The 26,805-nt window shown below is 41.1% G+C and overlaps 1 protein-coding gene across 1 annotated transcript in view; it reads left to right on the forward strand.

Moving 5' to 3' along the window:
* LOC135714821 (uncharacterized) overlaps positions 1-26,805 on the forward strand; it is a 464,202-nt gene that overhangs the window by 191,911 nt on the left and 245,486 nt on the right. Inside the window, exon 4 of the mRNA XM_065238233.1 lies at positions 12,974-13,073. Coding sequence (XP_065094305.1) covers positions 12,974-13,073 — 100 coding nt within the window. The remainder of the gene's footprint in view (positions 1-12,973; positions 13,074-26,805) is intronic.

A 26,805-nucleotide genomic window follows, 5' to 3' on the forward strand; every position in this document is an offset into this window, starting at 1 on the left:
TTGCCCCACGAACTCCCTTGCAAATGGTGACAGGTGGCGACATAGAATTTGGGAGAATACCTTGTAAGCGGATGTCAGCAGTGTGATAGCGCGGTAGTTGCAGTAATCCGACTTGTCGTCTTCTTTAGAGATTGGGCATACGACACCTTCCATCCACTCCTCCGGTAATATCTCCACCTCCCAAATCTTGGCAATTACCCAGTATTTTAATAGCTCACTTGGTAGATAATCTACACCAGTTGCTTTGTTGTTCTTCAGCAAACCGATCTCCTCCTCAACTTCTTGAAGATCAGGGGTCGGTAACCTGTCGTCTTCTGTGTGTGCTCCAAGGTATGTTGCCGTGCCACCTTTGTTTTCTGCTGCACCACCGTGGAGGTGCTTGTCATAGTACTGCTTCAACCTCTCAATCACCTCACACTCGTTCGTGAGAAGGTTGCTGTCCAAGTCCTTGCACATATCGGCTTGCGGCACGTAGCCTTTGCGCGAACTATTTAGCTTCTCGTAGAGCTTCCGTGTGTCGTTTGCACGGTAAAGATTTTCCAGCGCCTCGCAATCTCGGTCTTCCTGCTTCTTCCTTCGGAAAACCGAGTTTTGTCTGTTCCGCGCTTGTCTGTATCGCTCCACATTCAATCTCGTGCGGTGTTGCAGCATTCTCGCCCGTGCTGCATTCATCTCCTCTAATAACAGTTTGCATTCGCCGTCAAACCAGTCATTTCTTCGGTCCGCTGCAGCAGTACTACCTATGGCGGAACGGATGTCCCTCCAGCCATTTTCAAGAGTAGCTGCGCCGTGGGTATAGTGCAGCTTCCAGCTGCTGCGCGTAATCCTGGGCAACTCCGGCGTCCCGTAATTGCTCAATGTTTGGTCGCGGCGTTGGACTTCGACGATTGATACCCAAGCAACACACATGTTCTATAACAGTTTAAATAATCTTTGTATGACTAGTTATGGTTGAATAGCAGTTTACTCAACATAATTCTATGAATTTGTGTTACTGGGGTATGCACCATCAAGAGTTTTAAGCGCATGCATACTGAAACTAAGTGGTGGTCCGAATCTATACCCGGATAAAAATAACCATAAAATTACAATAAAATACCAATAAAATACAATAGATTCTATTGTTGACAATTAATCTTATTGTAATTCTATTGTATTGGCCAGATAATCAAATAGTCACTACAATAGGTTTACAACAAATTCTATGGAATCAAAATTTTGCACAATAAAACAACAATAAAATTTATTGTAATGAGATCAAATTTGTTAGAGAAAAAAATGATTTTTTTATGGTTACGGTAACTAACAACCCCCCTTTTCTATTGTAAATGTCTCATAAACAATAGATTATATTGTACATAACAATAAGTTCTATTGTATGTTTATTGTTTTTGACAATAACATTTATTGTTGCTACAATAGATTTTATTGTATTGTAACAATAGGTTCTATTGTTTTTGTATGGTAAATTTTTATTCGGGTATTCACACTACGGTACGTGCGGACGTTGATAATGTCGGAGAAGAATTTCCCGTCGATTAGTACGTGATTTATGTGTGTTGATCGGGTGATCTCCATGTGACTTTGTGGATATCCTTGCGGAGGAACTGCAAAGTACACGCATCGTTGGCCGTTGTCGTTCGATACGGCATGCAGGCTGTTTGGCCCGATTGCCGGTCTATACATTGCCTCCCGTCCTACCTGAGCGTTCATGTCGCCGATGACGATTTTGACGTCCCGTTGCGAACAGCTTTCGTACACCTGCTCCAGCTGCGCATAAAATGCTTCTTTCTCTTCTTTAACAAACATACCACTTCATGTAAACCAACATGCTTACCAAACAGGGAAGTCTACAACGACTCTGCTATTGTTGCCACAGTTGGAAATCGGAATAACCCATTAGCGACAACTGATTTTAATCTCGTTTTGGCCTTACACATAGTGTCGGTAGTAGTGCACAGTATAGCGCATCATTGTGTGATTACAGCGTATTACTTCCGACGCTATGTTTCAACTACAGGAAGTGAGTAAAATAGATTATCGCTAGTGGGTTATTCCGGTTTCCAACTGTAGCGACAATACACAAAATTATATAGATTTTTCTCAAAAACAAGCCTCCTTGGGTGTTTTCTTATATATTGAGGGTGCTGGTGGGTGGGTTTCGATGCCAAAACCGAGGCTGCACGTCATCATGGGATACCTTCTAGTATTACCAATTGCATTTATCAGATGCTTAAGAACCAACATCTATTCTCGACTCTACACCAAGCAAATATTTTAAAATTGACAGTCCGTTGATACTAGAGTAGGTCATCGTTATATGTAAAAACGCAAACGTGACCTCATCAAGTAAGAACCACCCTTTTTTGGTTCCATTTGGGTCCCAAAAAATTGTGCAAAATTTGGGGACGATTGGTTGTGACATGGCTTTCCGGATTGCGTTTGAAATTTACATGGAAGAATGCCTCTTCGAAAGCCCTCAGACTCCAAATCGATATGCTTGCCGTTTCCAAATTTGAGGAACCTTTCAACAGTTGGTGCTTAAGAATCGAGATCAGTCAGGTAGAATCATAAAAATAGGATACAGCTCAGTTTCCAATCAAATAAAACGAAAGGCACTGTAAATGATCGCATTCATTTTGTTTGAGTTCAAAACGAACAAAGAGTTTCCCCTCATTTCGTTTCGAAGCGCAATTTTTCCGGTGGGGAACGGACGGCGGAGGTGCATCCGCTTCCACTTGTCGAATACGAGAAGATACAATTTATTAACGTTCCTCCTAACAAGTAGGAAGCAGCTCCAAGCATGAAATGCAATGCCACGTGCTATTGCCCTTGTTGGCCCCGGCGGACGAGCTAGCTGTGTCATTTGCAAAGGCTTCATTTAAAACTTTCGTAATATTGTGTGCAACTTTGGGGCTCGGTTTGTTTCGAAAGTTTTCATCATCAACAAAAAAAAAGAAGAAACGCACAACACGGGAAAACCTACAACAAGTTGTGAGGGTTTGCAAGACTCTCGTGCCATTTTCAAGTAGAAAGAGAATAAGAGACTAAATTATGTAAAAAATTAAACAGAAACTCCTAAACAAGTTGGCCTTCTTTCTTCCGGACGGGGGAAAAGTATAGGCGCCTACTAGTTCATATTGTTTCAAGATCTGTGGCAAAGAAGGAGACGAAAAAAGTAATTTTCTTTACCAGTTCCCATCATGTCCATCACGAGAATAGGGAGTGTTTAAGAGCAACCAAAATGAAAGTCGTTTATCCAAAATGTTTGTATGAGACAACCTGTGATACTGAGGGAATGCTGGAATGCGTTAACAATTACAGTAATGAACCAATTTTGGCGGAGGGGCTGCCAGACATTTTTCTTCCAATATTGCAAGGCAAAACACATAGGCGCGTGAACTTACACATGAGTTTTGAGAGTTTAAGTTTTTCCCAAGCGGTTTCTCTGAGTTTTAAACTGGAATGATTTTTCGGCGTTGTGAGTGTGAGTGCATGAATATACCTAAATGAGGAACTCAAGCATGTGTTTTGCTTGCCATATTCGCACGCGAGTTTATTCTCTCAAAGAGGTTCAATGAATGAAATTTGAGAATGATTTTCCGAACACTGCACATGGGTTTCACAAGTGTACGAGTAATCAAGAGCGAGTTTGCCTTCCTTTACCCCTCCTCCCTCCTCCCGAATGCACGCTGCGCACGGAATTGGTAGATAGGCGTGTTATGGTGGGCTATTCATGGCTACTCCATGAGTATCCAGAACCAAAAAAATTTTAGTTTTCAATCAATATTAAGTGGATCTATAAATTTCGACCTAGATGCGCTCCTCTGATCAAAACTGCACACGAAAATGCATTAGTCAATTTGTGGACACTAGACTAATGCAAAATTTGAAATTTTCGCTCCACAGTGCTCAAACGGTTCCAAATTGGCTCCTGTTTAGCCTCCCAAAATTTGAACTACTTTAGTAAGAAACTGACTTGGCACAAATCATTTCAAGTTTATATGGGAATTACTATGGGAAAACTTATGTTTTTGTTCATATCTATCTAACAATTCACCACATCACTGTGCTTTTAAAAATGATAGCAGTGATTGAAGCAAATTTTCTCAGCTACAACTTTATTGAGAACCACTTTTCAATCAAATGCACGAAACAAAAGTTATTAATGATTCAAGTCACTGATGTCTTATGATTATGCTCATTCAACTGTTCAGCAGGCAACATTGGTGTTTCTGGTGAGAAGAATAGAGCACAAATATCATGGCTACTATGTCACACTGCAGAATACAGTGTTGCTAACAGAACATCTGCTTGATCATGCCATAAGATTATCAATCTCTTAAACAATTATTAACTATTTAATTTGACATTTGGCTGAAAAACGATATTGCGCAAAGTTGTATCTTAGAAAAAATCCCGTAAGATTAGTTATAGAACTTTTCGAAAAGGCAATATGGAAAATGGGTAGAAGACAATGAACAAAAAGTTGGGTTTTCCCATAGTAATTTCCATATAAACTTCGAATGATTTGTGCCAAGTCAGTTTCTTACCAAATGAGTTTAAATTTTGGGAGGCTAATCAGGACCTGGTTAAAAGCCGTTTGAGCACAAATTTTGCATCAGTCTAGTGGACACCCATACTGATTACTGTGCGCTTATATGAGCAAAATGGCGTTTTTAAAAAACGTAATAAGAAATATTCGGTCTTCATTCAAATTTAATCTGCCCCATTCAAACAACCAATAAGATAAATCCTTTAAATTTAATGTCAATGTAAGAAATGTCTTAGAGAAAGCTGGAGTCCACAAAATATCTTTTCCAGATTGCAATAAAATCTACATTGGTCAGACGAAAAGGACTTTGGAAACAAGGTTTAAGGAACACATCGCGGAGGTAAAAAAGGCTTACAAAGAGATGGATGAAGGACTTCACTGTGAATTTAAATCCAAGGTTGCAGAACATCACATTAATATACTGCGAAGTGTATCTTCGCCTTGGAAACTAGACGTAGCAGAAAGTTTAGAAATATTTAAACATAATCCATCAGCATTGCTTAATAGAGATCAAGGAAACGGATACTCGAGACTCTTTAGCATGCTACCTAAAACCACACATCGTAGCATGCATCTACCTGTTGGAGACTAAATTTAGGTACCTGGTGAGGTAAATTGTGACATGGCAGTGGATACCTGCTGATTTTTAGTACCTATTGTTAAGTATTTAACTCGTAGATAAAAGATGGATTCTTCAGTGGTGGTGAGTACTTGGCACTGATGAAGTCTGCAAGCAGTAGACGAAATACGCGTATCTGTCAAAAGATAAGCAATTATAACGGAATTTAAAGGAAATAAACCAACCCACTCAAAGCTCTTCACAATAATATAAAAAATGTTTTGTCCTAATCAGATATGTAATTTGTTTTACCCATGAGATACAAAAAGTATGATTATATTATGGGCGCCTCATGATTGCTCATTTGCTCCTTTATTAACAAGTACCTACATCTCCTCCGAATTTTTTTATATCTTGGATCCCAATTTTCAATAAGCACTGCTCTAAGTGACATAACTATTAACTATAACTATTAACTTTATGGATCAGAGAAAGCTGGTAATATATTAAAATTTATTTAGAAATCATAGTTAGGACATGTTGCCAAAAACGGGAAGGCACTGTATTGACCCATGCTAAAATTACATGTAAAAACATAATTCATACAACCATCAAGCAGTTTCGAAAACTTCAGGGATATTCCAAGAACTTTAGAAAAGTCCAGAACTTTAAGGAAGTTTAAGTAAAGAACCTTAAGTTCCAAAAACGTCAGGACAGTTTGATAAACTTCCGCAAAATCTCCATGAAGATCAGAGATCTCCAGGAGTTCCATTAACTGCCAGCAAATTTCCGGAAAGCTGGTAATATATTAAAATTGATTTAGAAATCATAGTTAGGACATGTTGCCAAAAACGGGAAGGCACTGTATTGACCCATGCTAAAATTGCATGTAAAAACATAATTCATACAACCATCAGAGCAGTTTCGAAAACTTCAGGGATATTCCGAGAACTTTAGAAAAGTCCAGAACTTTAAGGAAGTTTAAGTAAAGAACCTCAAGTTCCAAAAACGTCAGGACAGTTTGATAAACTTCCGCAAAATCTCCATGAAGATCAGAGATCTCCAGGAGTTCCATTAACTGCCAGCAAATTTCCGGAAAGCTGGCAATATATTAAAATTGATTTAGAAATCATAGTTAGGACATGTTGCCAAAAACGGGAAGGCACTGTAATGACGCATGCTAAAATTACATGTAAAAACATAATTCATACAACCAACAGAGCAGTTTCGAAAGCTTCAGGGATATTCCGAGAACTTTAGAAAAGTCCAGAACTTTAAGGAAGTTTAAGTAAAGAACCTTAAGTTCCAAAAACGTCAGGACAGTTTGATAAACTTCCGCAAAATCTTCATGAAGATCAGAGATCTCCAGGAGTTCCATTAACTGCCAGCAAATTTCCGGAAAGCTGGTAATATATTAAAATTGATTTAGAAATCATAGTTAGGACATGTTGCCAAAAACGGGAAGGCACTGTAATGACCCATGCTAAAATTGCATGTAAAAACATAATTCATACAACCATCAGAGCAGTTTCGAAAACTTCAGGGATATTCCGAGAACTTTAGAAAAGTCCAGAACTTTAAGGAAGTTTAAGTAAAGAACCTCAAGTTCCAAAAACGTCAGGACAGTTTGATAAACTTCCGCAAAATCTTCATGAAGATCAGAGATCTCCAGGAGTTCCATTAACTGCCAGCAAATTTCCGGAAAGCTGGTAATATATTAAAATTGATTTAGAAATCATAGTTAGGACATGTTGCCAAAAACGGGAAGGCACTGTAATGACGCATGCTAAAATTACATGTAAAAACATAATTCATACAACCATCAAGCAGTTTCGAAAACTTCAGGGATATTCCGAGAACTTTAGAAAAGTCCAGAACTTTAAGGAAGTTTAAGTAAAGAACCTTAAGTTCCAAAAACGTCAGGACAGTTTGATAAACTTCCGCAACATCTCCATGAAGATCAGAGATCTCCAGGAGTTCCATTAACTGCCAGCAAATTTCCGGAAAGCTGGTAATATATTAAAATTGATTTAGAAATCATAGTTAGGACATGTTGCCAAAAACGGGAAGGCACTGTAATGACCCATGCTAAAATTGCATGTAAAAACATAATTCATACAACCATCAGAGCAGTTTCGAAAACTTCAGGGATATTCCGAGAACTTTAGAAAAGTCCAGAACTTTAAGGAAGTTTAAGTAAAGAACCTCAAGTTCCAAAAACGTCAGGACAGTTTGATAAACTTCCGCAAAATCTTCATGAAGATCAGAGATCTCCAGGAGTTCCATTAACTGCCAGCAAATTTCCGGAAAGCTGGTAATATATTAAAATTGATTTAGAAATCATAGTTAGGACATGTTGCCAAAAACGGGAAGGCACTGTAATGACGCATGCTAAAATTACATGTAAAAACATAATTCATACAACCATCAAGCAGTTTCGAAAACTTCAGGGATATTCCGAGAACTTTAGAAAAGTCCAGAACTTTAAGGAAGTTTAAGTAAAGAACCTTAAGTTCCAAAAACGTCAGGACAGTTTGATAAACTTCCGCAACATCTCCATGAAGATCAGAGATCTCCAGGAGTTCCATTAACTGCCAGCAAATTTCCGGAAAGCTGGTAATATATTAAAATTGATTTAGAAATCATAGTTAGGACATGTTGCCAAAAACGGGAAGGCACTGTAATGACGCATGCTAAAATTACATGCAAAAACATAATTCATACAACCATCAAGCAGTTTCGAAAACTTCAGGGATATTCCGAGAACTTTAGAAAAGTCCAGAACTTTAAGGAAGTTTAAGTAAAGAACCTTAAGTTCCAAAAACGGCAGGACAGTTTGATAAACTTCCGCAAAATCTCCATGAAGATCAGAGATCTCCAGGAGTTCCATTAACTGCCAGCAAATTTCCGGAAAGCTGGTAATATATTAAAATTGATTTAGAAATCATAGTTAGGACATGTTGCCAAAAACGGGAAGGCACTGTAATGACCCATGCTAAAATTGCATGTAAAAACATAATTCATACAACCATCAGAGCAGTTTCGAAAACTTCAGGGATATTCCGAGAACTTTAGAAAAGTCCAGAACTTTAAGGAAGTTTAAGTAAAGAACCTCAAGTTCCAAAAACGTCAGGACAGTTTGATAAACTTCCGCAAAATCTTCATGAAGATCAGAGATCTCCAGGAGTTCCATTAACTGCCAGCAAATTTCCGGAAAGCTGGTAATATATTAAAATTGATTTAGAAATCATAGTTAGGACATGTTGCCAAAAACGGGAAGGCACTGTAATGACGCATGCTAAAATTACATGTAAAAACATAATTCATACAACCATCAAGCAGTTTCGAAAACTTCAGGGATATTCCGAGAACTTTAGAAAAGTCCAGAACTTTAAGGAAGTTTAAGTAAAGAACCTTAAGTTCCAAAAACGTCAGGACAGTTTGATAAACTTCCGCAACATCTCCATGAAGATCAGAGATCTCCAGGAGTTCCATTAACTGCCAGCAAATTTCCGGAAAGCTGGTAATATATTAAAATTGATTTAGAAATCATAGTTAGGACATGTTGCCAAAAACGGGAAGGCACTGTAATGACGCATGCTAAAATTACATGCAAAAACATAATTCATACAACCATCAAGCAGTTTCGAAAACTTCAGGGATATTCCGAGAACTTTAGAAAAGTCCAGAACTTTAAGGAAGTTTAAGTAAAGAACCTTAAGTTCCAAAAACGGCAGGACAGTTTGATAAACTTCCGCAAAATCTCCATGAAGATCAGAGATCTCCAGGAGTTCCATTAACTGCCAGCAAATTTCCGGAAAGCTGGTAATATATTAAAATTGATTTAGAAATCATAGTTAGGACATGTTGCCAAAAACGGGAAGGCACTGTAATGACGCATGCTAAAATTACATGCAAAAACATAATTCATACAACCATCAAGCAGTTTCGAAAACTTCAGGGATATTCCGAGAACTTTAGAAAAGTCCAGAACTTTAAGGAAGTTTAAGTAAAGAACCTTAAGTTCCAAAAACGGCAGGACAGTTTGATAAACTTCCGCAAAATCTCCATGAAGATCAGAGATCTCCAGGAGTTCCATTAACTGCCAGAAAATTTCCGGAAAGCTGGTAATATATTAAAACTGATTTAGAAATCATAGTTAGGACATGTTGCCAAAAACGGGAAGGCACTGTAATGACCCATGGTAAAATTGCATGTAAAAACATAATTCATACAACCATCAAGCAGGTTCGAAAACTTCAGGGATATTCCGAGAACTTTAGAAAAGTCCAGAACTTTAAGGAAGTTTAAGTAAAGAACCTTAAGTTCCAAAAACGGCAGGACAGTTTGATAAACTTCCGCAAAATCTCCATGAAGATCAGAGATCTCCAGGAGTTCCATTAACTGCCAGCAAATTTCCGGAAAGCTGGTAATATATTAAAATTGATTTAGAAATCATAGTTAGGACATGTTGCCAAAAACGGGAAGGCACTGTAATGACGCATGCTAAAATTACATGCAAAAACATAATTCATACAACCATCAAGCAGTTTCGAAAACTTCAGGGATATTCCGAGAACTTTAGAAAAGTCCAGAACTTTAAGGAAGTTTAAGTAAAGAACCTTAAGTTCCAAAAACGGCAGGACAGTTTGATAAACTTCCGCAAAATCTCCATGAAGATCAGAGATCTCCAGGAGTTCCATTAACTGCCAGAAAATTTCCGGAAAGCTGGTAATATATTAAAATTGATTTAGAAATCATAGTTAGGACATGTTGCCAAAAACGGGAAGGCACTGTAAAGACGCATGCTAAAATTACATGTAAAAACATAATTCATACAACCATCAGAGCAGTTTCGAAAGCTTCAGGGATATTCCGAGAACTTTAGAAAAGTCCAGAACTTTAAGGAAGTTTAAGTAAAGAACCTTAAGTTCCGAAAACGTCAGGACAGTTTGATAAACTTCTGCAAAATCTTCATGAAGATCAGAGATCTCCAGGAGTTCCATTAACTGCCAGAAAATTTCTGGAACATAACAGAAGACCCAAGAAATTCAGGGAAGTGCAGAGAGCTTCGGGTATGTTTAATAATCTTTAGGAATGATTAAATGACTTTGGAACACTTCTGAGCAGCGTTGATAAAAATAATTTCTTCTACTCTAAAATTAGCTGAAAACCGAGGCAACCTTAAAGATAATAATTTCGACACGACATTTCTTGATCAAAGCAACCGCTAACCAGAACCGTTTTAGTGGCACGGTATACATAAACATGTACACCGTGTTGATGGGTATGATTTTAGTATCAAATCTAGTTGGAGCTGGAATTAGGGTGTAATAGCTTTTGTAAACAATGACTTCTCTCACCTTTTTTTCTTTGATTTGTTGCAATGTGGGCGGAAGCCGAACGGAAACGGAAAGTTTGACAGTTGTCACAAATGACATCAAGATGCCTAACCGAAGTCGATTTGGTTCTAACTAGTTTTCAATCCGACAAGTAGGCTAACTCAAATCGGGCCTTTTCGCTGCCGCTGCCATTCCACTTCCGCTGTCATTGCGCGTTACCTATCGACCCATCAACTAATGAACCGGGGACCAACGCTTTTCTTCCCCGAAGGAAGGCGTGATCAGAGATGTTATGCCTCAGCACATCCCGGTGACGCTGACTGGGATTGAACCCAGGCCTGCTGGGGTGAGAGATAATCACGCTTACCACTGCACCACCGGCGCCACTACTTTTCTCTGTGATTTCTAGGATTTCAAGGCGCGCCCACGCAAACCAATATTATCAGTGGATAGGGGAAGACTAACTGCTTCTTCTTCTTCTTCTTATTCGCATTTCAAGCTTATTGCTCTATGCATATTAGCTTATTGCGTGCTCTCAACTTAGTGTTCTAAATACACTTCCACAGTTATTAATTGAGAGCTTTCGATGCCAATACCAATGCATGAATTTGTATATTGTATGGCAAGCACAATGATACTCTATGCTCAGGGAAGTCGAGAAAATTTCCAACCAGAAAAGATTCCCTCGACCGGACCGGGAATCGAACCCACCGCCTCCGGCTTGGTAATACCGTGCCTTTACTGACTAAGCTATAAGGCCCGTTACCTTACTGCACCACGTCAAACGCTGAGCGAATTGTGTGGTGCCGCTAGATGTGTTCTTCAGTATCAAAGCCTTATTTTTTTGAAATTCCATAATCAATCGAACGATCATATTTTCTCATAATTTTCCTGTAGTTTGCTGAACTTTACTAAAGGTGAAACAGTTTTCTGGAACATTATGGAACTATCCTGAAGCTCTCTGAACCTTTCCGAAGTTCTTGGACTTTTGAAATTTTCGTATAAAATTTTAAATCCAAATCTAAACAGCAAAACGATGCCTTAACATATTGAAACTATGCAGTGATGGATTTATTTTCAAAAAAAAAATCTTTCGCTGTTCTTCAGAGAATTATTTCGCTGAAGAATGAGCTATGCAAAAATCACGAACGAAATGAGAACAAATCGATTCCTAAGGAGAATTCCGTTTGCGCTCTCTCGACCTATTTCACTAAATATTGAGAAACGAGCTAGTTGAGTTTATTGTCTCCTATGTCATGTCTCGTCGAAGAATGATCCTCTCGCTGAACTTCTGCTACTCAGCTGATGTCTAGACTAACATCTGAAAAAGGCGTAACTCCAAAATGACCATATCGAGAAAATCGCTTCGGAATTTTGATGACCTAATAATTAATCCTATTTCGCGACTTTCCATTTCCTGGATGATTTTATAAGCTTGACATATAGTTAATAGTGTAATCTATCATCATGCATCACTAAAAACTCAAAAAAGTTTTCTTTATCGTGAAATTGAGAATAAAACATCATAAGCCCTGATAATTTCTTACATGTTGTTAACCCCCGGATCTTCCATCCTTTGAACTGATACGCCGTGGAAATACACCCTCGGAATTTTTTGTTTGTTGTTCCGCCTTGGTCCTTCGTTCGTAAAATTTGTGAGAGTGGAATGGGTTCGAGTCCCGGTACAGTCTAGGAATTATTTGGGTTCAACAATTTCTCGACTTCCCTGGGCAAAGAGTATGATTTCACTTGCCACACAATTATACTAATGCAAAAATGGTACAGACATCGAAAGCTCTCAATTAATAACTGTGGAGATGCTCAAAGAACACTGAGTTTAGGGCCGGAATATCGTCTCAGTAGGGATGTAAAAAGCCAAAGAAAGGAGAGAGGATGTAATGCTTAATGCGGAGTGTTCCATGAATTTCTACATCAATTATTTATTATTTTTTCACAGTGAGATGCAACCCCTTGTTAAACAGCGTAATTAATCATTATTGTTTTCAAATTAGAGTAAAAAAAGCCAAGGAAACCCCAAACTTTGCCGCCAAGACAAAAAAAAATAAAACGCTCTAGAGTCAGTAGACCATCTGCGGCAACAGTCACCTTTCCTCGACATCCAAATACACGTGAAAGCTCATTTCCTTACCCGAATCAACAAACAAAATTCCACCGAGAGTCTTCTGAAAAGGGTACTGAAAAAATGATGAGTCTGAGGAGACAAACTTTTGTTTTAATTATTTATTCCCGTGATGCGAAAACCAACTTTTAATTGGCAAAAACAACACACAGCCGAAATGGGCTAAAAGGCTTCACGGAAAACTTTACCACTAGCAAAAGTCTTGCCCGAGCGCATCCGTCGTGGATAAATTCCCGCTTGTGAGAAAGAATGTTTCCTCGAAATGAAATCCATATGAATTAATCCCCAGCTAATTTAACTTGGAGATGACGTGTCCCTGTGCAGCGGAACCATAATTACAACAAAGCTAACCTATCTTTCATTTTGTATCGTTTCAGCAAACCGAAAAGTTTGTGCCATCCTTCGCGACGGTGTCGTTCGCCGTCAAAAGTATTTCGCAACAATTTAATTGGACTGAAGCAATTTTGTTCGCTGCAGGTAAGTCATCGTCCCCGTTTAGTGCCCGTTCTTTTTCTCTCCCAGGAAAATTCACCGGAAAGCACTCTCGAACAGGGAAAGAAAAATTCAAATTTCCCACCGTTGATTTTGCATTTTTATGTTTTCATCGAAGCTTTCCGCTTAGCCCGTCTTCATCTGGGTAGGAACGATTCAAAACATGTGATGGGAACGACAGCGACGCTACCAGCCAATTTAAAATCCACAAAGCCATTGACCAAGTTCTCGGAATGAGGTTTATGATTTGAATTACAAATTTTTATCAACTTCAACCGGGCGGAATATGAGTGGACCATCATGGTTGGAGACTCTGGGGATTATATGCGGACAAATTGAAGAGTTTTTTTTTTATAAATTGAATGTTTTGATCAAATCTGCGTCCATTTCCGTACTACAGGATTCCTACTACTTCATTTTGAAAACAGTTCTAGATTTCTTATAGGCCATTTTCGCGGCTTCTAAACCTTCATCAATATTTAGCATTTGTTGCACAGACTCATATTTGGGGTTTATGAATCAAACTGGAGGGTTGCCTATAAGAAAATTAACCCGGCCCTTTGATAATGTACCCAGCAACCAAACGTGTGTGGTCAAATGCGTAACAGTATTGAAGTGGGACATAAGAATGCTCGCAATGACCGAATACCACATGACCTTGTCAACTAACCAAAAACACTTCGAATTAAGGTAAGGTTTTCTCCAGGACGCTAGAAAAAGCAACAAATCTCGAATTTATATCATTGATCGCAAATATCTCGCGATTATTTTTGATTATTGATTTTTTTTATTATCTATTAAATAAACCAAAAATTCCGTAAGTTTTGTGCACGAAAATGCGTAATATTGTCATCAAAACTTGAGGGAAAAGTACTTAATTTTGCGTAGTTTTTCATCTCCGTGTAGAGCTTTCTGACGTTTAATCGGCGCACACCACTGCACCATTTAAATCAAACGAGTGTGAGCAAACGGGAAACGAATTAGTGGGAAAACAAAACCGTCCATTGATCCATGTGTGCTAGATAGAGAAAGACGATTAAACGTCAAAAAGGTCAATGCGCAAAGAATATTCGATTTGGATGAAACTTTGCGCAGGGTTATTTGGAAACAAGCGTAATTTTTCACAAGGGCGTATTTGTTTTGGCACACAATTTATTCAAACAATCCTACTTGGAAAAACTTCGAGTGTAGAGCAAAACCGTCTAGAAAAAAAATCAAGGTTAAATATTAGGCTTAACGAAAAAACAAATAATCAGAAAACAATGCTCATTTCGTTTGACGAACGTGAACTGAAAATGTCTAGGTTGTTCTGTGATTAGGTAAAACTTCAGTCAATTTATGAAACTCGTCTTAGAGTCCTGCGGTTTTTTTGAACGCATTTCGCACCAAATCGAATCGAAGCTAGCAGCACCCTCTCAGATTTCAATAAAATTTTCTGGATGTGTAGACTTTGACTAAATAAGCACTTTTGCATACTCAGTTTTTCCAAAATTTATCTAGACTAACATTTGAGAAGAGCCAAACTTTTTCTGCCGATTTTTTTCAAAAATATATTATGGAAAAATGACAACTCCTAAAATAATGTGTTGTATGGATGACTTTTAGGAAATTGACCAAATTATCGAAAAAAAATACTGAAACAAATTTCATTTGAGACCTACACTGAAAACAATCAATTTTTTAAATTTAAAGTCGATTTAAAAAAAAAATGGTTATGTTTGATTAAGATGCAACTTTGCCTCAAGATAGGTAATTATGTTTACTACCCAGTCTACCATCCGTCCAAGCCTCGCAAGATAAGAACTTTTAAGGAAAAAAGTTTTTCTTACAAAAACTTTTTCATGTCTGAACTGATTTTTTTAACGTACCTTTTTACACAAAACTAAACCAGTGAAGCTCAAAATCATCTCAGAACCCAATGAAGCTCCATTTGTGATTCAATTTTGTCTTATCAGCACTTAAGTTCACTTTGATAAATCGAGAATTTCATATGAAAAGGGTTCATGATGCATTTCTCGCCAAATCGTATTTAGAATTGACAGCATCCTCTCAAAAATCAATAAAACTATTTGGACATGTAGACCTTGTTAAAAAAATATCATTCCCTTATTCTGTTGTCTATTACTGATGCAACATTTGATAATATGAGCGAGAAAAAAGACAAGATTTTTCATATATCATTTATTTATATATTTTCAATGTTTTAAACCTATTTTCATACATGCTATTTTTTCCTTTTTCCAATCAAGTAAAATATTTTTGGTTCATCTTCTGAATTAGAATACCTTTTTGCCGCTACTTTGTCACCAGTTATAGACACACAACTGTGGAATTTCTATGTGCCAGATATTGTATTTGTGCTGTTATATATGACATTTCGATGTACTGTTCAGTGGATATGTACTCGAAACGTAGTTTTGTGATATTTTTTATCTGTTTGTTCAACTGCCCAGTATATAATTCTCGTGAAGTTGTAATGGTGTTTCCATAATCTCGAGCAAAACTAGCTCTCTTTGCCATTCGCTTGAGAGTGCCACCACTGGCATCACAGGGACCTTTTCCATGAGACGTTGCAAAAAAATGCCATTCTGCTTCTAATCCATGCTTTGACTGAAATCTACACAGACTAGCAAAGTTTTTTTTTTCAGTGTAGGTCTCAAATGAAATTTTTTCCAGTATTTTTTTTTCGATGGACAATTTCCTAAAAGTCATCCATACAACACATTTTTGTAGGAGTTGTCATTTTTCCATAATATTTTTTTGAAAAAAATCGGCAGAAAAAGTTTGGCCCTTCTCAAATGTTAGTCTAGATAAATTTTGGAAAAACTTTGTATTCAAAGTGGCATATTTAGTCAAGTTGCACACATCCAGAAAGTTTCATTGAAATCTGAGAGGGTGCTGCCAACTCCGAATACGATTTGGCGCGAAATGCGTCTTATAGAACGACTCATTAGAATGAATTTGGACTTCTGACCGGAAAATTAAGCCCGGGGTCATGCGGTGATTTTCGGAAGATACCGAACAACAGTGAAAGTGGTCAATACATGAAACTGAGCCTAGAGCTCTGCGATTATTTCGAGAACACGTACACGGGTAAAAGTGAAAAACTCATTTGAACGAATTCGGACTTGTTGCCGGAAAATGGACACAGGAATCTACTGGGTGAGCTTTCGGAAGGTCCTGAACAACAGCGAAAATGGCCAATTCATGAAACTGGGCCTAGAGACCTGTGTTTTTTTTTCGAAAGCACTTCTAGAAGACTAATTATAATGAATTCGGACTTGTGACCGGAACCTGGGCTAGCTTCTAAATAATTCGGAACATTAGTAGAAGTGCTCAGTTAATAAAATTGAACCTAGAGTTCAGCAGTTTTTTTTTTAAGTTCTTCTAGAAGACTCACAAGAATAAATTCGGAAAATAGACCCTATTGGGCAACGGAGTTTTCGGAGGACTGCCGAAAAATGTTTACATTTTCGTGTATGCAGACGATGTTCTTATCGTAACTACCGGCCCAACAGCAGCACGCAACAGGATCAAGGTCCAGGCAGCAGTCTCCGCTGTAGCCAGGTTGGCCAGCGCGGTAGGTTTCCAGCTTTCGGACACCAAAAGCGTCCATTCCGGCACCGTGTCAGCGGGCTACCTATTAAAGTTCAAAGCCAGCCCACACCACTGAAGAAGACGGTCCGTATTCTGAGGGTACTTGTTGACCGGTCCCTCAACTTCGAGCAACACTTTAAGGCGATCAAGAACAACTGCCGCAGTAGGATCAACTTGATCCGCACTATCTCTCGCCCCCACCGGTCTAACAATCGTGACACTCGTTTCCGGGTTGCAAGAGCCGTCATCGATAGTCGCCTACTGTACGGTCTTGAGATGACGTGCATCGCCACCGAAAAGCTCGTGCAGATACTAGCACCAACTTTTAACACCTACGTTCGGATTGTCTCCAGTCTTCTTCCGTCAACGCCCACCGATGCCGCATGCATCGAAGCGGGTATTCTGCCCTTCCGCCATCGTATAACCGCAGCTATTGCAACGAAAGCCGCTGCCTTTACCGCAATGACCTCCGGAAATGACAGGATCTTTCTCCTCGATGAGGGGAACAGACTCCTCCGCATGACTGCCAATTCGGAGCTCCCCCCAGTGACCAAGGTCCACTGGTACGGAGACAAAAGTTGACGCATACCTCCAAAAGCAGGTTCAAGGCTGGAGATAACTCTGCAGCGCTGAAGAGAACAATAGCCGAACTGCTAGGCACGGACTATCCAACCCATGCCCACATATGCACAGACGGATCGCTTTCCCGAGTCGGGGTCGGAATTGGAGTAACCGGAATTTCAGCACCGATGAGTAGCAGCCTACCACCACAATGCTCAGTTTTCTCCACCGAAGCTGCGGCCATCTTTGTTGCCGTTACAACACCCTCGGACCGGCCCATACTAGTGCTATCCGATTCGTACAGCGTGATACAAGCCCTTACATCGGAGACCATGACTCACCCCTGGATACAGGGTATTGTGGAGGCCACACCTCCGAACACGGTGTTTTCCTGGAACCCTGGGCACTGCGGTATCCCAAGAAACAGCGAAGCCGACAGCCTGGCAGGGTCTGGACTAGCTGGCCCCCGTTACACCGACGAAGTGCCACCACAGGACATAAAGCGATGGATAGTCAGCAAAATGTGGGAAGCCTGGGAAGCAGAGTGGTACCAATTCCAATCCCTCTTCATCCGAAGAATCAAAGGAAGACGAGCAAGTGGACGGATATGTCGAAACTACGGGACCAGAAGGTGGTTTCTCGTCTTAGGACAGGCCATACAAGGATCTCACATAGTTTTGGTGGGACGCAGTTACACAGAATGTGCTACGTTTGCGGAACCACTGCATCGGTGGAACACATCCTATGCCTGTGTCCGCAATACCAACAACTAAGGGAGCAGTACGCACTTCCCAACAGCATTAGGGACATATCGGGCGACGAACCTTCCACTATAGCGACAGTTATTTATTTCCTCAAGGACGCTGGGTTATACAACAATATTTAGGTCCTTTTAACTTTCTTTTGGCTGACGGTACATCTCTACCGGACGGGGGATTACCCCTCCTACGGTGGAGCTCCGATCTCTTTCAAAACCCTACCTAACTTTGATGTACCAGATTGTTTTTTTTTTTCTCGTTGCCTGTATTGTTAGTCTTTTTACTGGAATCTGTTTTAATTGCTTCTATTTGAGTACATATGAATTGTAAGCCAACTCCGTAACAAAATTTGCTGGCAGAACCCCCCTCTGGGGTTAAAAAAATACCCTATTGGTCACAGGGTGGCCTTTGGAAAATCCAGAACAACCGTAAATTAGTCCTAGAGCTCTTTGGTTTTTTTTTCGAAAGCACTTATAGAAAATCATGGGTTGAACTTTATGAAGATGGCGACTTCCGGTATGTGGAAAAGTGTAAATTACTCCTAAATATGGATATTTATGGAACGGGCACGACCTGTAGAGGCTAGAAATCAGCCCAGTGACAGGCGCGTAGGCAACATGGTCTACTGTGACAGTGGGCCTAGCACAGCAAAATAAATTATTTGAGCCCGGGACATGCTGCCTACTGTCAAACGCTGCTGTTGGTATAGGCCTTGTCACTGGCCTGCTAGAAATCGATTATTGACACCATTTTGGAATCAAAGATGGTGAACTTCGGTTTGTGAAAAAAAAGGGTTAAATACTGTATAATATGTACGGGGACGATGTCTCGAGGTCTGAAATCGATCATTGACGCCCATTGGGGATCCAAGACTACGTTAATTTCAATCCACTGGATTGGTTTATCCGCATAATTGCATCACATCGCCGAAATTTTGTTCAAACGCGTTTTTGATATAAGTATTTAATATAAGTATAAGAGCTAAGTCGAAGTCGGACAACCTCGATTATTTTAATGAATTGAAAAAAGAATTCAACCAAAAATTCCGGACCACTATGGATAATCCGGAGCTGAGGACCTTAACCAGACCATGGAGGGACGGAATCCTCGCCTTTTATAACGACCAGCTGTTGATTAAACAACAACGATCGGATTACGGAAGCTCCTCGAATTGGTTGTTATCTTTATGGGTGGAGCTCCTCCAAAAGGATTAAGATTCCACAAGGCAGGTAGACTCAGTCGTGCTTTTTAAATCGTGGATGTGTAGCGAAAACTTCGATAATCAATCTCTTTGGAAGCATTATACAACATTGGCTCTATATCTATTGCAATGCTTCATTCGATATTGGTGTCATCATTGAGCAGATCTCCACAACTTTCACGACCAACATTACGCTTTGATTGCCATGAAATGGTTGTGTATGGTACTTATCGGAATGGAACGTGGCCCTGGCTTTTTTGATTCAAAAGTTGAAATCAACGAAAAAGTAAAGATGGTAGCTGCATATATTTTTCGTAAAGCCTAATGTTCAGTCTACATTTTTTTCCTATGCGGGTTTGCTCTACACTCGAAGTTTTTCCAAGTAGGATTATTTGAATAAATTGTGTGCCAAAACAAATACGCCTGCGAAAAATTACGCTTGCTTCCAAATGACCCTGGGCAAAGTTTCATCCAAATCAAAGATTATTTGCACACGTGAACCCCCACTCAACGTGACTGTCTAGTGCTGACAGCAGCTGGCAGTGCTGCTAGAAAATAATAATAATGAGCAGTTCGTTTGGTTAGCAAGCAATCAGTAATGACTAAATAGCTTTTTCCACAAGCGTCGGACCGTTTTGCAATCTTCGAAAAAAAAAGTTTCCTTGTAAAATTTTCTAGGGAGTAATTGAATTGATTTATTTTTAGAGGACAATGGGTGACCTCGTCAGATTTTTATATGATAAAGTAAGTTTTATCAAAGAAAATCCTATGTAAGTTTGAAACCGCTGGCGCTAAAATATAGTTCCACCTACCGACTTGAAATTTTGCACAAATACTTTAGGACCCAAAAGGCCCCCGGAAATCATACTGGAACGAGAAATTATTTTTATGTATCCCTTGTCCCAGCCTACTACTTAGCCCAAATTATACGACAACAACATTGATTTTCTGTACAGACTTTGAATTTAATACCGTGTTCGATAATTTTTTAAAGGTCTTTAAACAGCTGTACAACAGACAAACCGACATAACTCTCACAATTACATTCTTCGCAAACAAGGTTTTACTTCGAAATGTGCTCGAATTTGTCATGGTGGCGCCACTGAAGCGTTAAGCAAGTCAGCACATTTCGAACTTATCAGTGGTGTCGGTTCGTTTTCAGGTCAATTTAATAGATTTCAGCTCGTGAAATAAGGAGGCAACGCAACAAATCACCTTTCATTGTTTCTAGGGAAAGCATCCCACATACTAATCTGACGAATACAGAAAAAAAAGTTATTGAAGGTGATGATCATGGTCCCACTGCTTACCCCTGCAAAGATTTGAGCTGGAAGATTTATCTTTAAGATAATTAAGTGTAATATTTAACCAGATTAGCAAACAAAAACGAACTGCTTACAGTTACACACTTAATCTAGCTCGGTAAAATCAGAGACTACAAATCAAGAAGACTGACAACTATTCCCTTCTCCCATACAAATGTCAAACGTCACTGATAACAGCGCCTCTGTCAATCAAAGGTGGAACTTTGAAGGACAAGTGTTAGTGAGACTGCTCATAAACAGCGACTGTGTGTGTGACCTAATGTTACCGAAACGAATAATCATAACAGGGTACTCATTGTTGTTTTTGTTTTGCTCAACAAAATTTCACGGCAATTTGTATCTGTTGGAGTAAATCGGTAACGCAGTGTGCTGATCACCTCCTTGGAGACCGAACGTCACCCCTAGCAACCTAAGTTTTCTTAAATAAACAACGGTGAAAAACTTTTCATTCCTGTTCAAGACTCCACTCAAGCTAGTCGTTAAATAAAATCCATTCTACTTTTAAACTTTGCTGTTCCGGTTCTTTCTAACAATCAAGAGGTTATGGGCGACTCACGCAAGGATTTGGTCCACGGGATCCCGCAGTTCTCGGGCACCGGTTTCGACAATTGGCAATTTTGAGTGGAGAAGTATCTGAAGTCCGTGAAGCTGTTGGATATCATCAAGAAGGATCCTCCGATGGAAGCGGCCGAGCTCACGAAGTTCCAGGAAGATGACGGTAAGGCGGCGTTCCTGCTGACGTCATTTGTTCATGACGATTTGCTGCATTTGGTGCGGGACAAGGAGACGTCCAAGGAGATGTGGATGAGCCTTGAATCCGCCTACGCCAAGAAGTCCGTCTCGTCGCAGACATTCGTCAGGAAGCAACTTGCGAAGCTACGAATGATGGAAGGTTCGTCTGTGAAAGATCACCTGAAAACCTTCGAAGAGCTGATCCGACAACTGAAGCTGGCCGGAGCGAAGCTTGAAGAGAACGATATTGTGTCCCAGCTGTTTGCTACCCTTCCCGAGTCGTTCGATCCGTTGGTTACGGCACTGGAAAATCTAGGTGAGGAAAACCTAAAACTGGATGTTGTTCGCGAGCGCCTTCTTGCCGAGGAGCTCAAGAAAACCGACCGGGCAGCGGATTCCTGCCAAGAGAAACCTGCAGCATTCCAAGGATCGAAGCAGAAGCCTGGTAAGTTCACCGGAAAGTGTAACCGTTGCCAGAAGAAGGGGCACAAGGCCAAGGACTGTCGTGTGAAGTTGAAGACAGATGGGCGCGCTGAAGCTAACGCTGCTGCTGGAGGTAAGGCGGTGGCTTTTATGACCGGGAGATGCTCCCAAACAAAGGACGAGGGAGCAGTTTCCTTTAAGCTGGATTCCGGAGCCTCGGACCACCTTGTGAATGTGAAGCACTGTTTCGCCGACCTCACGAAGCTGAAGCACCCTGTCGTCATAAACGTGGCGAAGGATGATCAATCCCTGATTTCCCGGCACAGTGGCACGATCAACGGCGTCAACAAGGAAGGTAGCTATATCAGCTTGAAGAACGTCCTCTTCGTACCAGATCTTCGAGCGAACTTGCTATCTGTGAAGAAGATGGCAAAAGCGGATCTTGATGTCACATTCACGAAAAAGGAAGCGATCATGAAGCAAGGTCGTGACCTGATTGCGAGATGTCCCATGCGGGGCGATTTTTACGAGCTCGATCTCCGTGTCGATACGGTGGCGGCCAACATGTGTGGAGCTGTGACTGGTAACCTATGGCATCGTCGACTGGCTCATTTGGGGAGCAAGAGTTTGCAGACACTCGCGAAGCATGGCATGGTAACAGGTATTCCCGAGAAACCAGATAAATTGGATTTTTGTGATGTTTGTGTTCTCGGAAAGCAGTGCCGAGAACCATTCACGGGTACTAGAGTCCGTGCTACAAGACCTCTAGAACGAGTGCACTCCGATGTGTGCGGTCCAATTACACCAGCGGCTTGGGATGATTCTCGGTACTTCGTCACCTTTATTGATGATTACACGCACTTTGCAGTAGTATATCCCATCAAGAAGAAGTCCGAGGTGTTCCAGAAGTTTCGAGAGTACGAGGCCATGGCGAGTGCCGCTCTGGGACATTCGATTTCGAAGCTGACTGTCGACCAAGGGCGCGAGTATTGCTCCAATGACCAGCGTGATTGGTACGTTTCCAAGGGGATCCAAGTCGAGCCAACCGCAGCGTACACACCACAGCAGAATGGAGTGTCCGAACGGTTCAATCGGACAATCGTCGAAAAGGTGCGTGCGATGCTGATTGAAGCCCAAACTCCGAAGAATCTGTGGAATGAAGCGGTTCTAGCGGCGGTATACCTGACGAACAGAAGTCCAACCACCGCGGTATCTGATTGGAAGACTCCTGCGGAAATGTGGACTGGTCACAAGCCGGACGTTAGTAAACTACGTGTGTTCGGCTGTAAAGCATTTGCTTGGGTGTCCACGGCACAGAGGAAGAAACTGGATCCGAAAAGCAAGCCTGCTGTGATGATCGGCTATGCGCCGAACGCCTACCGCCTGTGGAACAAAGAGAAGAAGCAGTTATTCCTAGCCAGAGATGTCAAGTTCGATGAAAACAGTTTTCCGTTTGCCACCCAGATCCGTGACGAAACTCCTTTGGTTGTTGCTCCGTACGAGTTCGAGGATCAAGATGAGGAAGACGTGCAAACCCCTGAACAGTCCGTTCAACCCGATGAGCCGCTGGTGGCTCAACATGACGACATCCTGACTGATGATGAAGAAGGCGAGGTTGAAGACGACGGTGTTGAAGAAACCGGAGCGCTCCCTTCGCAACTAGACCGTGGTTCAAACCTCGAAATGGAAACCCCGAGGCGCAGCGAACGGGAGCGCAGACTCCCCGGTAAGTTGAAAGAATTTCTGGTTGGAAAAATTTTCACTGCCGCGCAATCCCATTCTGCAGATGTTCCCCATAACGTTTCCGATGTACTATTTGACGGTTCCGTTGGACGAGATGATGCCGAGCGTTCAATCTTCGATGTCCCGGAGGCGTACAAGGAGATCGCTGGACGAGCCGACGTAGCTCTTTGGCAGCAAGCGGTCCGTGAGGAACTGCAGTCGCTAGCGGACAACCATGCTTGGCGATTGGTGAGATGCCCTGCTGGTGTGGTTCCGCTCAAATCGAAATGGGTCTTCCGAATCAAGCCGGACGAGCATGGCGAACCGATCCGTTACAAGGCGCGCTTGGTGGCGAAGGGATTCCAACAGAAGCCCGGAGTCGACTACAACGAAACATATTCCCCCGTAGCAAAGTTAGCCACGATACGAACCGTTCTTGCTGTAGCAACCCACCGAAGGATGCACGTTCACCAACTCGATGTGAAGACCGCATTCCTCTACGGTGAGCTTGAAGAAGACGTCTACATGGCCATACCCGAAGGAGTTGCAGCACCGCCGAACTTCGTTTGCAAGCTGGATCGATCGCTGTACGGACTCAAGCAAAGCCCCCGCTGTTGGAACAACAAGCTAAACGACCTTCTACTGGATTTCGGCTTTACCCGTTCCCGGCATGATTACTGTCTATATACCAGGATCGACGATCGAGGGGGGGTATACATAATCATCTACGTGGACGATTTGCTCATTGCTGGCGATCGACTGGACCTGGTGAAGGAGATCAAGCGTGCTCTTTCCAAGAAGCTCCAGATGACGGATTGCGGCGTGGTTAATCATTTCATTGAAATGAAGATCCGATACGACCGCGCCACCGGATGCATGTACCTGGCGCAAGAAGCTGCTGTGGACCGTGTGCTGACGAAGTTCGGCATGCAAGACTGTAACCATGTCAAAACCCCAATGGAGAAAGGCTGTTTCCTGCCACCACAAGCTGCGAATCCTGTGTCGCATCCATACCGTCAATTGCTGGGCAGCCTGATGTATACGATGCTGTGTGTTCGACCGGACATATGCTACGCTGTTGGATACCTAGGGCGCTTCCAAGTTCAACCTGATGAGGCCCACTGGCAAGCCCTGAAGAGAGTGGTCCGTTACGTGAAGGGAACGAAGAACTTGAAGCTCCAGTACAAGCAAAACGACGACGCCGAGGCACTTGTCGGGTACGCAGACGCTGACTGGGCATCGGATGCTGAGGATAGGAAATCCGTTAGTGGCTTCGTCTTTAAGGTCTTTGGGAACACCGTGTCTTGGGCAAGCCGCAAGCAACAAACCGTTGCACTGTCGTCGTGTGAAGCCGAGTATGCAGCTTTAAGTGCCGCGGCCTCCGAAGGGCTGTGGCTGCACGGAATCCTTGAAGACCTGAAGCAAGTTCGACCGGACACGGCATTCAAGGTGTACGAAGACAACCGTGGGTGCATTGCAATGGCCACAAACACCGAAAGCAAGCGTGTCAAGCACATCGATGTAAAGCACCATTTTTTGCGCGACCATGTGGCACAAGGAAGACTTCAAATCGAAGCAATTGATACAGCAAACCAAATAGCGGACACGTTCACCAAGCCCCTGGAACCTGGACGTTTCCGCGAACTGAGGACCCTCCTAGGACTGACCGATTCAGGTGGGGTGTTGGAGTAAATCGGTAACGCAGTGTGCTGATCACCTCCTTGAAGACCGAACGTCACCCCTAGCAACCTAAGTTTTCTTAAATAAACAACGGTGAAAAACTTTTCATTCCTGTTCAAGACTCCACTCAAGCTAGTCGTTAAATAAAATCCATTCTACTTTTAAACTTTGCTGTTCCGGTTTTTTCTTACAATCAAGAGTATCCTAATCCCAGCAAGCCGGTGTTTTTTCCACTTCAAACCGAAAAACTTGTCATGGTGGATCTAGTAGAGAATTGAAACTCGGATCGATACAAAGTGAAAATAACTTTTACTTGTGAATGAGGAACCAAAATATTGTTTATTTTTCCTGTTGGAAGCAATCAATTACAAGGAATTGGCAGCTTCCACCACCATTGAGTGAACTACCATCATTCGAAAGCTGCTGAAAATTCAAGGATTCAAAAAGCAGATAAATCCGGTACCTACATCAAGATCCAACGGAAGGCGTAGCAGGATCTAATGTTGGAGAAAATTAAATTGAAATGTTGAAGGACTACAATCCCAATCGGTACCTAGTGATAAAAACTATATTTCCATTTAAGATGTTGTCAGAACATGAAACCACCGGATAGTGATCCTCTGTATGCTTTAACAATTCTTGGAATCGACCGAGCCCTTCCAGAGAATGATAACAACAGTGTCGGGTTGGCCAGTAACATTCCCAAGGAACATTTCAGGTTTTATCATCGTTTTAAAGCATTCTACAAGTCTAAATCATGGTCTACAGAACACTCATAAAGCCCAAATTGTTACTTGGGTTCAAATGCAGCACGGAAAACAAATCAAGGAAAAAAGAAGGTCCCACCATCACTGTGAATGGCATATGGCATTGCCATAGTTTTAATTTTCAAAATAAATTTACTTACACTTCTGTTCAATATCAGCTGGAATTTTACTAGTTGTCAGCATAGAGCAAAGAAAGAAAATTTTCACTATTTACGACAATCATAACAAAACTAATAATTGACAGCTATTTATTTCTACGCATGTATTTGAATGCACTCGGGAATTAACACACACCATCATACACAGGTTCCACTTTTGCTCAGAAGAGGCGTTGGCGTTGTTACTGTCTCCTGATTTTTGGCAGAGTTGCCAGTCTTCTTGATTTGTAGTCTTCGCTAAAATGCAGTTATAAATTCCCTCAACACTTTTCAGTTGCTTCACAGCGATAAAAATGTGAAAAAGTATCGGCGCACACCGCTTTGTTCACTCTTTTGTCCACCTCAAATATTCACAAGCATTCCCAGCGATCAAGAGTTCATGAATAATCAACAAAGCATTATTATACACTAGCAACCCCGCAATCTGGTGCTATCGTAATTTTCAACAACGTCGATTGTATATTAGATTCGAAAAGCTGCACATTGGTCGTTCCGCTTATAGTGAAATATTACGTTGTACGATGTACACATAATTTGACAACAAATCATTTTAATGAGAATAATATTGTATCCACTTTTACAATCAATGAGTTCAATACATCATCCTGTAATACATATTATACTTGTTTGCTGTGTACATATTTAAGTGATGGGTGGTGGTAGAAATGTTAATACATTTTCACGATTAAAAGCTTGTTTACAGCCAAATTAAAATCACGCAAAACAAACAAAACAATCCATAAAAATAGACTAAGCTTCTGTCCCACGGATCATTTCTGATAAATTCAATCAA

The sequence above is a fragment of the Ochlerotatus camptorhynchus genome, unplaced genomic scaffold (genome assembly GCF_037179485.1).
Source record: "Ochlerotatus camptorhynchus isolate MF236.1 unplaced genomic scaffold, CSIRO-AGI_Acam_v1.1 ptg000004l, whole genome shotgun sequence".
Lineage (NCBI taxonomy): Eukaryota > Metazoa > Arthropoda > Insecta > Diptera > Culicidae > Ochlerotatus > Ochlerotatus camptorhynchus.